Genomic DNA, 12,393 nt, shown 5'->3' with positions numbered 1-12,393 from the left:
CTACAAGCGGCCTACAAGCTTTATTAACAGAATCTGTATTCTAGCAATATTTTCCCAATCTTCTGGCGGCTACTTCTGAGCCCCTTCCACTTCCAAGCGCCCAACCACACTGGTTTCCAGCTCTCCGGGAGGCAAGGCCTTCAGACTTACCCCTTAATCGCTTCCTAAATCAAGGTGAGGCCCACACTGCCCCTCCCGTCAACAGGCACGGGTCAGAGAAACGTTCGGTCTAAGAAAAGAAACCTCGCACGGCTCCACCCAACAGGTGGGAAGGAGAAAGGAATGGACAGCTGAACGGCGAGGCCAGGCCTGGCCGCAAACAGGGCGGGAGACGGAGGCCGCCGGGCCCAAGCGCGGCCTCAAACAAGGTAGGCCCCGCGTGCCCAGCGTATCACCCCCTTCGGCCAATTCGAGGGCGCCCACCCCAGCTCACCTGACGGTGGATGCGACTCAATGCCATGAGCCACAGTCTGCGCCAACCGAGCCGAAGATGGCACTCCCACCGTCTCAGTCTCCACAACCGCCGCAGAACCGCCACCAGCGCCGCCGCCGCTTCGTCGAGAACGCGCCGCGCATGCGTCGGTGTTCCAACAGGCGAAGGAGTCACGTGGCTGCGCTGAACGCAGGCCTGACGCTCCGCGGGTTGCAAACGACCTCGCTCCGCCCCGGCCCCGCCCGCCGGCCCCGAAGGCGGGGCCGTTGCTCCTACCGCGTTTTCCCTGGTCTATGGGGACTTCCCTACTGGAAAGAGGCTGGTTAGGGCGTTTCACACCATTCATCTTAAACGCAGACAGCGCTCAGCCCACCCCCGCAAAGAAAAATACTGTTATTTGCGGGGGAAGGGGGTCTAATCTAAGATTCCCCAACAATTGCCGAGGATTTACCCTTCTACCTAAAAATGGACAGAAATTCAGCCTTAAACCCCCAAATCTCAAAATGATGTGGACTCTGGGTCCGCCCAGGTTACCTGCAGAAGAAACCATAGTGGAGTTAGGTAGGGGCTTAAGGAATTGATTATTAAAGGGTTATGTAAAATTATCCTCTTGAAAAAAATGGAAGCTGAGTTGTGTTGATAACCTTAGGAATCCTCTTCAGTTGTAATCTTATCCTCACTTAAAAAAAAATTTTTTCCCCCTCAGATCTGGCCTCGTTTGTTACAAGATTCCTGAGTTCACCCATCACTTATCAGGCCCTCTCTTGTTGAAGGTTCAGTAGTATAAGTGGGCTATATATAACTTACTCCTCTGGAATCTGTTTCCAGAACTATTTCGCTGCAGGGTAATGTTTCCTGTCCTCAACCCTGTCAATCATAAATCTCCAACAGCACGTTTGCTTCCAAATATTAAAATCACTCTTCTTAGCATCTGCCTTTCACTTTCATCAGAATGCATCTAGTTGCAGCTTTCCCTTTCCTATTCTTCAAGCTACCTTTTTTGGATTCTCTTACAGTGCAGCCATGCTTTTCATTGGTTTAACCAGCAACATTTAGATATTTACTACAGGAAGGATCAGTCAAGAGAATGATACATTGGGAAAGAGGGCAGAGTTTGCCACAGGCATTGTCGTTCAGTGGCCCTGAATGCCACCTCCTTTTCTGGTCCTTTCAACCCTTCCTAACGTGATCTCCAATTCTTCATCACAAAATAAGATTAGCTCCGAGATCCCATCCTCCTCTATTAGCCATTTTGCAAAAACATCTACTTCTTCAATTTTATTCATTGTAGATTCATTGTTTCCCTTTATCTATTTTTCTGCATCTTACCTTTCAAGCCAGTGCTATTGCTTTTACTCTCCTGGTTTTCCCCACTAGTTATAAAAGAAACCTAAATGTTTTTGCATTGAAAATACAGTGCTTCCTAATCATGACAGCCTTCTTACTAGTTTCTGCCTCCCCGTAACTGCACAAAACCGCTTCCTTTTATGTCTTTTATGTCTGAATCTTTCAGTGTGCTTTTCCCTCTGCCTAGAATGCTCTCCCCAGCAGCAAAAGCAAATTATTTTTTAAATCGAGTTAGCCTTAGTTGGCTTCTAAAAAATTGTATATCACAATTATAAGCTTTGGGAAGAAAAAAAAGACATACCAAATACTATAGTTTTATGGGTGGTGAGTTCTAAAGTCATGTGATCTCAGAAACAGGACAGAGATCAGACAGATGAGGAAAGGTGTTACTTATTAAGGTAATGAATTTCTTCCGTTTGCCTCTCCAGATCAACTATCCATCCTTCTCCGCACTCTATTTTCCAGAGATTGACCTTCATGAATTACATCCCCTTTTCCTTGGGTCTGACCCACAGAGTCCTGGCAGAATGGTAGAGAGGAGTGAGGTCAGAATATTTATTCCCCCAGCTCTCTCCACGTGGGGTCTCAGCTCTGATTAAGGTGACTCTCTCCATATCACTTTCCTCTTCCAGGCTCCAGGTTTCCCTAAATAAAGCCTGAATTGTAAATAGTCCCTTATTAACCACTTCTCAAATTACCCTAATGTTGATATGCCATGTATTTCCTTATGGGACCTTGACTATTAAAAGAGCAAAAAGCTTCTTGTCATACTCAGTGTTAAGCCAACTTCTTTCTGGCCTCTTCAGTACACATTTCCTGTTTCTCTCTTCAGAATATAACATGCAATGAAAAAGTGCATAAAACACCACATGGCTCACTTAATTTACACAGTATATTTACTCTCAGAAATGGAATTTGTTCATTTACATTATGAATTCATCACTAAATTATGGTGCCTATTGTATTAGTTAGAAACATTTAGACTCCTGTATTTAGTGTAACTCACCTGTAACTATGTATCTTTAGAGTGCTGGGTACATTCCCTTCACCAAGAATTTAAGAAATACATAGGTGGGCCAGCCCGGTGGCTCAGGTGGTTAGAGCTCCATGTTCCTGACTCCGAAGGCTGCCGGTTCGATGGTTAGATTCCCACATGGGCCAGTGGGCTCTCAACCACAAGGTTGCCAGTTCAATTCCTTGAGTCCCACAAAGGATGGTGGGCTCCGCCCCCTGCAACTAAGATTGAACATGGCACCTTGAGCTGAGCTGCCGCTGAACTCCTGGATGGCTCAGTTGGTTGGAGCACGTCCTCTCAAACACAAGGTTGCCGGTTCGACTCACAACTGGCAACTGGACCTGGAGCTGAGCTGCGCCCTACACAACTAAGACTGAAAGGACAACAACTTGACTTGGAAAAAAGTTCTGGAAGTACACACTGTTCCCCAATAAAGTCCTGTTCCCCTTCCCACCCCCCAGCCCCCCCAAAAAGAAATACACAGGTGAAGGGAAGTCAGCATCTTTAAAAAATACTGTAGTGCTTGTTCTCTTTGGCTGGAGATGCTACAGTTGATATAGGTGCCATGATTTCCATGGTGATACAGATTCCTAGATGGCAGAGAACTCAACTGTCAGAGGCAAAGAGGCATATTTAGGATAACACGGAGCAGGGCCTTGTGGTAATTGAATCGTCTGACCAGCAGGGATATCTAGCAATATCTAACTGATCCTGGGACGAAAATAGATGGGTAAAATGCTGAAGTCTTAGTTGTTTTATGTTTTTAAAACCCCTGTAGACTGGTGAAGAGAATCACAATCTCTAACCTAGTTCCTGATGAGGCAGAAAAGGGTTAATAAAAGTGAACTTGAAGGGGGACTGCCCAGGCCTGCATCCCCTCCCCAAGAACCACCAGGCTCGTTGTCTAGAAATAAATCTAGGATGGCTAAACCCTCATAAAAAGAGGAGAGAAGACCCAACTGGTTTTAACTGGTTTTTCACACATGTGCAAACTGCCAAAACCTGCCCATTAATTGAACTCTAGCCTAATTACAATGTAATTAGAATGGTATGAACATTAAGGCTTGGCCTCCTGTGGGTTTTTCTATATGCATTCTGGGTAAGAGCATGTGCAGAAGAAACTAGTTATATAACTAACATATGTCAATCAAATGACCTCAGTCTATATGTCACATCTCCTGCCATAAGGAAATTTGCCTACACTTTCCTGTATAAGAAAAAGCTAACCTAAAGTTAGGTGCAGTCCTTTGCCTTGGCAACATCTAGGCCGGCTTCTGTCTTCATGAATAAACTTACTTCCTTGCTCTCCTCATTTCAGGCTGAGTCCGTGAATTCTTTTCACCTTTTGCGAACCATCAGGGGTTAATTTCAACAACACAACAGTTCCCAGGACCCCTTGAGGGCAAATAACTCTAAAAGAGGATTCTACAGTAATATCACTATGAATAATCTTCCTATTAAAACTGAGGGTCCTTATGACTTTGATTACATTTGCTTTTAAATCCTAGCTTTAGAAATCATATCCCTCTCTCTGCTCCTCAGAGACCTAGCCTTTACTTTCCCGGGATAATCAGTAACCTCAACCTATGTTTCAGCTCTTGAGCCCTAAGGTGGAACAGCCCCCTGGCCACTTTCCCATGAGACTGAACAGAGGGACTCCGGAAAAGACCTGAGAGCTGTCCCCAAGACCTGACGAAATGATTCATTACCCTTACCTCACCTACGACCAATCAGCTCCCAACATGACCCCAGACCCCTAATCTGCAGTGTCTTGACTTTGCCTTGTATAATCTGTAACCTACAAGCCATCAGGGTGTGTGGGCTTTTGAGCAACAGCCTCCTCTTCTCCTGCATGACGCCATTCTTAATAAAATAGCCAATATTTCTCCACTGCAATTCTCAGTGTTAAGTATTTGGCTCTGCTAGCACCGAGTGGATGAAGTGTTCCTGTTCTATAACACTATCCCTCCAAAGAGACTTTTGGATACTTATCAAGGTAACTTCACACTGGGAAGAATGTGCTGACTTTTGAGAATTTATTGGACACTGGTTCTAAACTAATGTCAATTCCTGGCGGCATAGAATGCCATTGTGGTTCATCAGACAGAGTGGGTGCTTTAGCATCTAACAGGTTATAGGTTCGATCACTCATCCATTCCTGCTACCTTCCCTATTATCTTCCTCTGCTATTGAGACTAGGAATTAAATAATTTCTCAGCCTCCTTTGAATCTGAGCACGGCCAAAGAGATGTAGGTAGAAGTGCATACGAAGGGCCTTCTTTCCTAAATAAAAAAAGCAAAGCCTCAGTGGAGAAACTCACTAGTGTTACAAGCATCATTAAATGTTGACTCCTTTGTCTTCCAAATCTAAGTGTGTCACCAATTCAGTTCAGTCCTATCACCAGAATACCTTTCAGATCCATTCTTCTCCGACTGCTTCCAATATAGTTTAGACCTTTACTATAATATATAGAGAGGCTGGCCGAGCCCGAGATAGATCACTACACTCCTTCCTATCGAAACTTGATGTAACCTAACAATCTTTTTCAATACATAGCACAGGCAGCTATTATCAATCCTTTAGGCTGGAACGTTTAATGAAATCCATTTGCCATGGGTGGGCTCTGGATCAGTGCTTCCAAATTGATTTCCTTGCCTATATCCTTTGTTTTTTTTCTTTTTTATCAAAAAAGAAAACATTTTATTTATATCACTAAATACAATTAGTCTCCCTGATTATAGCCCATAATGAGTGTCACATACAACACAGAACGGTCTGAGCAAACAACCCAGCATCTCTTTGGTATACAACTATCCCTATGCTATTGGTTATTTTAAACACACCACTTTCAATCTTGAAAACATTGCTTCCTGTCTCCAGAATAAATCTCAAACTTCTATATCATTTACCATTTTATTCAAGTACTATTTGGTTAGCACCTGGTATAGGCCAAGGTACTGTTTCAGGCATAGTGGTGGAAAAAAAGTCATTCAAGATTGGTCATAATTTGGTGTACCACCAGATCAGTCTTCATTTTATGTAATATCTCACAAACTCCATGTTTCAGTATATATATATATATATATATATATATATAAAATCACTACTTTGCTAAATCTGCAATTTACTTTAATGCCTTTAAGTTTCTGCTTGTCCTGTTCTGCCCAGAGAAGAGTTTAAATATGAATTAAGTTCTCCTTTACAGTACACAGACTATAAATCATTCATAATACTACAGCGCTTGATTTTGCCTTCACTTGACATATTCAGCCAGCTAACTAGCAATGAAATAAGTAGGCTTAGCTTATCCTAGCACTAAAGATTTCTATAGGGTTTCTGTTCATTTTTCTTCATCTTCATTTGCTGCAAAGTAATGTTACCTTTCCAAGAGAATTCGAAGTTTAAATTTTTTTTTTAAAAGATTTTATTGGGGAAAGGGAACAGGACTTTATTGGGAAACAGTGTATACTTCCAGGACTTTTTCCAAGTCAAGTCGTTGTCCTTTCAATCTTAGTTGTGGAGGGTGCCGTTCAGCTTCAAGTTGTCCTTTCTGTCTTAGCTATGGAGGGCGCAGCTCAGCAGTTGCCGTTGCTAGTTGCAGGGGGCGCAGCCCACCATCCCTTGCGGGAGTCGAGGAGTTGAACTGGCAGCCTTGTGGTTGAGAGCCCACTGGCCCATGTGGGAATCAAACCGGCAGCCTTCGGAGTTAGCACAGAGCTCCAACCACCTGAGCCACTGGGCCGGCCCTACAAATGTTTTCTTATACATAATCCCATTTTAATTTTAGACCTTACAACAACTCCAGAATATATGTAAGGTTTGGCAGGTAATAATAAAACTGGGTTCCAAATTCACGCTTTTTGAATTAAAGTCTTATGTTTTTTACCTTTATAATAGCTTGCTTTCTTCACTCATTTCCCTTCTACTCATCACTGTCTAGCTCTCCTAGCACTTTCCAATATTTACTACTGTTTCTCTCATTTGCCATATTTTTTCTCTTCACATTACCTTTATTTTCTGATTCTCTTCAGATTACCGTCACTTATTTAAATTTCATATATATATATATATATATATATATATATATATATATATATACACACATATATATATATATATTTTATTTTTTTTTGGGGGGGGGGAGGAGAACAGGACTTTATTGGGGAACAGTGTGTACTTACAGGACTTTTTCCACGTCAAATTGTTGTCCTTTCAATCTTAGTTGTGGAGGGTGTCATTCAGCTTCAAATTGTTGTCCTTTCAGTCTTAGTTGTGGAGGGCGCAGTTCAGCCCCAGGTCCAGTTGCCATTGTTAGTTGCAGGGGCACAGCCCACCATCCCTTGCAGGAGTCGAGGAGTTGAAATGGGCAACCTTGTGGTTGAGAGCCCACTAGCCCATGTGGGAATCGAACCAGCAGCCTTCGGAGTTAGGGGCACGGTGCTCCAACCACCTGAGCCGTCGGCCCGGCCCCTCTGTACATATATATTTGATAGAGACACTGTACTTACTTTATAGTTAGGCTCTTTAACATTATGAACATTGTCCTATGATTCAAGTATTTCACATTTTAATGACTAAATGATATGAATTCCACTGGGTAAACAGTCCATTAAAATATTTTTCTCTTATTTTTAGTCGCAGTGTTAGTGGGGTTAGACTTTTATAAATATCACTGCTTGTGAAAAGAACATCCTTTATTCCAGTTTACTCAGGCCTTCGCATTTTCTTTAGTTCTTTCAATCACTCAGTGATCAGTCTCCTATTCTTTCTTGACTTCTGGGTTGATAGATAACGGTTCTTGATAACAGAATGCTAGACATCTGAGTGCTCAATATTAAGAAGTTACTAAAACAGAGAAAATCTTTAAGGCTTGGGACTCTGTTACACCATGGCTGTTTTCTTTATGATAAAGCACACAGATTATGTGAAGTCTGCACCTTCTAGCAGTGATTATATTTAGTGTGCTTTTTCCAATGCAAAACTCAAACTACATCTATTTAAAATAAGAGGTAAGTAAGCTTATCCATAAAGTAATGGTCTTCTTCTGCCTTTGAAATTTAAATTTACCTTATCCAACAATCAATCAATATAAACTTAGTAGGAACATTCCAACGACACAAGGTCAGTGGTCAAAATTAATATTAATAAAACTTGGAATCTTTAAACTATGGTTTCAAAGTTGCATATTGTAAAGTGTTGAAGCAAAATTTCATGAGAATTTCAGATTTACTACTGAAGTTAAAGAGTCTAAACCAGGTATTGGCAAACTATGCCTGAGGCCTCTTTTTGTTTGACCTGAGCTAAGAATGTTTTTCACATTTTTAAAGGGTTGTAAAAAAAAAAAGACAAACAAACCAAAAAACAAAGAATATGACATAATCTGTGGCTTAAAAAGCTAAAAATATTTACTTTCTGATCCTTTACAGAAAAAGTTTGCCAACTTCAGACCTAAACTATAGGAACACAATAAAATACACTTAAGAGAAAAGATAAAGTATTTTAAAAGTCTGTATGTAACTATAAAACAGTGCATATAAATAGAAGAAATAACCCAGTCTTTATTCTTCTTTCAGTTTAGTTTCTAATGGCATTAAAAACGTTTTTGTTTTTTCTCAGAAATTGCAGATTATATACAAAGACTTGCAATTTAAAAAGCAGCCAAATACATTTAAAAAGCATCCAAAAAACTGGTCAGTGATGAAAGAAGTGAAAAAGAATGCAAATAGTCCACAATTCTAATACACTATATAAACTACAACATAGAATCATGGAATTTTAGAGTAAGATGAGACCTTAAAAATCATCTAGCCCAGCCCTCACATTTTAGACATGAGAAAACTGAGGACTAGATCTGGCAAGTGACTTGCATAGGTCACACCGCTACTTTCCTGTAAAGCTAGAACTATGTAACACATAGTTCAATAGAGATAGGTCAATATTATACCAAGTATATCAAGTAAAAGTGATCGGTCAATACTATATATTTTTTTCCATTTTAACATATATGGAAATTGGAAAAATAGGACACCTCTCACACATCTACAGAAATAAATCCTTTTATTTTATAACATTCCTTTTCTTTTTAAGGATGCATACAGTACTTTGTAGCCCAAGAATTCTAAGAAAAGCTATAGAATACCTGGCACTATTTTTGAGAATTACACAACTGGGCAGCAAAATAACACCTTTATAATTGTCAGGGCATATAGAAATAAAATTTAGTGTTTGCACAAAAAATAGGGAAGTTACATTCAACACGTTTTCTTAAACGTGCATTTAAAATGTTTAAATGTTTCCTAAAACTTTGGTCATCATGCTTTATTATAACTTGTTAAATTTCACAATTATGTAGATGATTAAACCCAAGTGGTAAGCAAATATATTACATGAATACAAAACAGCAAAAGCAAGCTAATACTGCACAATCATATTAGCAGACTGATTTGAGAAATACATGTTTTTCACAAACAGCACACAAAACTTTGTGATAACATAGTTCATTGACTTTTCTTCCATTTCATAAAGTAAGACTGAGTAATGAGACATAGCAAAACATGATTACATAATAAAAAGTGTATTTTTAATTACAAATCTAATTGTACACATAGGGCAACAAATTGCGGTTTCTATATAGGATAGTGCAAATGAGCAGGACTTTTCTCAAAAATATTAAAATTGGACTCATTCCACGTGCCTCCGACTTCAAGAATATTAGGTTGTGTTAATTATTTTAGGTTTTTGTGTGATGGGTACAAGGGGTAGGGTTGATATAGGACAGATGTGTACTCATAGGCTGCGAATAAAAATAGCCATTGACGTAATTTACTGAATGAAAAGTGCAGGCACTGAAAATGTAACTTCAAAAAAGTTCCATTTGTCACCATGTAAACAGTTTTGTTCATCATATTATATTTCATGAAAGGTTCATAATTCATTTCAAATTGTCATATCGAGCAATTCCTCTAAACTCTTTTTGATATGTGGTGGTTGAGATGCAGCCTGATTTAACAGATTCTGGCCCATGTGTGCAAAAAGTGCTTTTGACAATTTAGCTGTGGCTGTTCGTATATTTCCTCCGGCTCCAGGCAGAGAGCCACTATTTGTCATGTTGCCTAAGAGATGCCATAAAACAACCAACACTTTCTGTTCAGTGGCATGGGGCTTCCTTTGATAGAGTTCCATAACAATATCTGAAACACAATATGGTAAACATTGAGGGTTTTAAAAACATAAATTCAAATTGTGCTAATCAAAAAGCATACAAAATATATATTATACTAGGCATCTTAAAAAAAGTAGGTCAGAAATTTTCCTCCCAAAGATTGGGATCATAACCTATTAGAATACCATATATGATGATTAGTTCAGGCAAAAATAGTAAAGACAGGAATCAAACCCCAAATTCATCTCAATGTTTTCCAAATGCAAGTAATTAAAAATTTATACATTTTTGATCCATAGACCTTTTATCAAACACATAATTTGAAACAGAAGTTTTCTATGAACACTAGTATTTGATTTTAATTCTTTTTATTTAACCTGTTTATTTCTACTAACAGGAAGACTAAACACTGGGGGAAAAAAAGGATAAAATTCTTTTGAAGACAATTTTTAGTGTAAAAGTCTTAAAAGATCCTATTGTGGATCATTATATAATTTATTTCTACTTCATAGATAATGATACTAAATTTGGTAGCTATCCTAAAAATAAAATTTAATACCCATCAGTTTATCTTTAATTAACAAAACACTTCTTTAGAAATAACAATTTAAAAATATTTACCAGCAAGCTTTTCAGTCATATCCTGTTTTGCTTTTCCATTTAAAAACTGCGCTTTTGTGCAAAATGGCTGTAGAAGTAAGTAATTGTCTAAACAAAAAGAACAGAGAGACATGTTTAAAGAGTTATGAGAGCTGTTATTTTCCATTGCATAGCATTGAAAGGAAAAAATATGCAAATGATTGCAAATGTGTTAAAAAGATTTTTTAATCTACTTACTTATTTAAAATTCTCTATAAAACTTTATAGCAAATGAGAAATAAAAATACATCAGAATATTAGAGCTATCATAAGGTATATAAAAAAAGAATTGCCTACCTCCTAGGCATCTTATTCTAAATACTACAGAAGTTTATAAAAATAAAAATAAAAAAACAGAAAAAAAGAATTGCTTTTTGGGGGGTAGTTTTTACCTTTACTAATTTTTCTATTCCATCACCACAAAGATCTCCCTAGTGCTACCTCTTTAGTCACATGCAGACTCTCTTAACTGCACCTAAACCCTGACAACTACTAAACCGATTTCTATCTGTGTAATTTTGTCACTCTGAGATTATACAAATGGAATCCTATAGCACATGACCTTTTGGGATTGGCTTTTTTCACTCAGCATAATGCCCTTCAGGTCAATCCAAATTGTGCTGTGTGTCAACAGTTCATTCCTTTTTATTACTAAGTAGTATTCTATGGTATGGATCAGTATCAGTTTGTTTCACCACTAACCCACTGAATTACAATTAGGTTGTTCCAGTTGTTGGCTATTACACATAAAGCTGCTATTAACCATCGTGTACAGGTTTTTGCATGGACAGAAGTTTTCATTTCTCTGGGATGAATGCCTAGTAATGCAATTGATGGGTTATATGGTAAGTACATGTTTAATTTTTAAAGAAACTGCCAAACTACTTTCTAAAGTGGCCATACCATTTTATTTACATTGTCCAGTAATGTATGAAAGATCTAGTTTCTCTGTAACCTTGTTAGCATTTGCTGTTGTCACTGTTTTAAGTTTTAGCTGTTATAGTACTTGCTACAGACTGAACATCTGTGTTTCTCACCAAATTCATATGTTGAAACCCAATCTCCAACGTGACAGACAGTATTAGGAGGTGGTGCATTTGGGAGGTGAGTAAGCCACGAAGGTAGAGCCATCATGAATGGGGTTAGTGCCCTTCCTTAGAAAAGGGCCCCAGAGAGCTCCCTTGCCCCTTCTCCATGTGAGATGGCCAACAAAGAACCAGGAAGTGGGCCCTCACCAGACACTGAATCTGCCAGCATCTTGGTCTTGGACTTCCCAGCCTCCAGAACCATGAGAAATAAATGTTTGTTGTTTTGAAGTGAAGCCATCCTGTCTGTGTAGTTTGTTTAGCAGCCCTAACAGAGGAAGATACTTTTGTAGGGATGATAGACTTAATTTGCATTTGCATTTCCCTAGTAACTAGGCATTCCGAACATCTTTTTATGTCTTTATTTGCCATCCATAAATCCTCTTCGGTAAAATGTTTCTTCATGTTTTTTGTCCATTTTCTAATTGGATTGTTTTTTTTTAATGCTGAGTTTTGAGACTTCTTTATATATTCTATATATGAGTTCTTTGTCACATATGTGGTTTGTAAGTATTCTGTCCTAATCTGTAGTTTGCCACTTTATCCACTTAATAGGGTCTTTTGCACAGCAAATGTTTTTGATGAAGTCCAATTTATCGACTTTTATGGATTATGCTTTTAGTGTCATGTTAGCAACTCTTCACCAAGCCCTAAGATCCTGAGGATTTTCTCCTATGTGATCTTCTAAGTTTTACAGTTAACTTTTTCATT

General features: G+C 38.9%; 2 protein-coding genes across 6 annotated transcripts in view; both read right to left on the bottom strand.

Annotated features, from left to right (window-relative positions):
• Nucleotides 1-581, bottom strand: part of PRPF39 (pre-mRNA processing factor 39) — a 31,438-nt gene extending 30,857 nt beyond the window's left edge. For 2 of the 3 annotated variants that reach the window (XM_074328187.1, XM_074328188.1), the window contains exon 1: nucleotides 434-567. The gene's annotated coding sequence lies outside the window, so the exon portion shown is untranslated. Of the gene's footprint in view, nucleotides 1-433 lie in introns of all 3 variants that reach the window. The other variant, XM_019751716.2, reaches the window with a different exon arrangement.
• An 8,255-nt stretch (nucleotides 582-8,836) lies between these two features.
• The window catches only part of TOGARAM1 (TOG array regulator of axonemal microtubules 1), a 68,465-nt gene continuing 64,908 nt past the window's right edge, over nucleotides 8,837-12,393 (bottom strand). For all 3 annotated transcript variants that reach the window (XM_019751713.2, XM_019751712.2, XM_019751714.2), the window contains 2 exons: nucleotides 10,580-10,666; nucleotides 8,837-9,986 (listed from right to left, as the gene is read on the bottom strand). In XM_019751713.2, the coding sequence (XP_019607272.2) occupies nucleotides 9,733-9,986; nucleotides 10,580-10,666 (341 nt within the window). In that variant the 3' untranslated portion in view covers nucleotides 8,837-9,732. The remainder of the gene's footprint in view (nucleotides 9,987-10,579; nucleotides 10,667-12,393) is intronic.

The sequence above is a fragment of the Rhinolophus sinicus genome, linkage group LG03 (genome assembly GCF_036562045.2).
Source record: "Rhinolophus sinicus isolate RSC01 linkage group LG03, ASM3656204v1, whole genome shotgun sequence".
NCBI classification, from domain to species: domain Eukaryota; kingdom Metazoa; phylum Chordata; class Mammalia; order Chiroptera; family Rhinolophidae; genus Rhinolophus; species Rhinolophus sinicus.
Note: the sequence above shows the minus strand (reverse complement) of the source record. Positions and strands in the feature narration are given on the sequence as shown.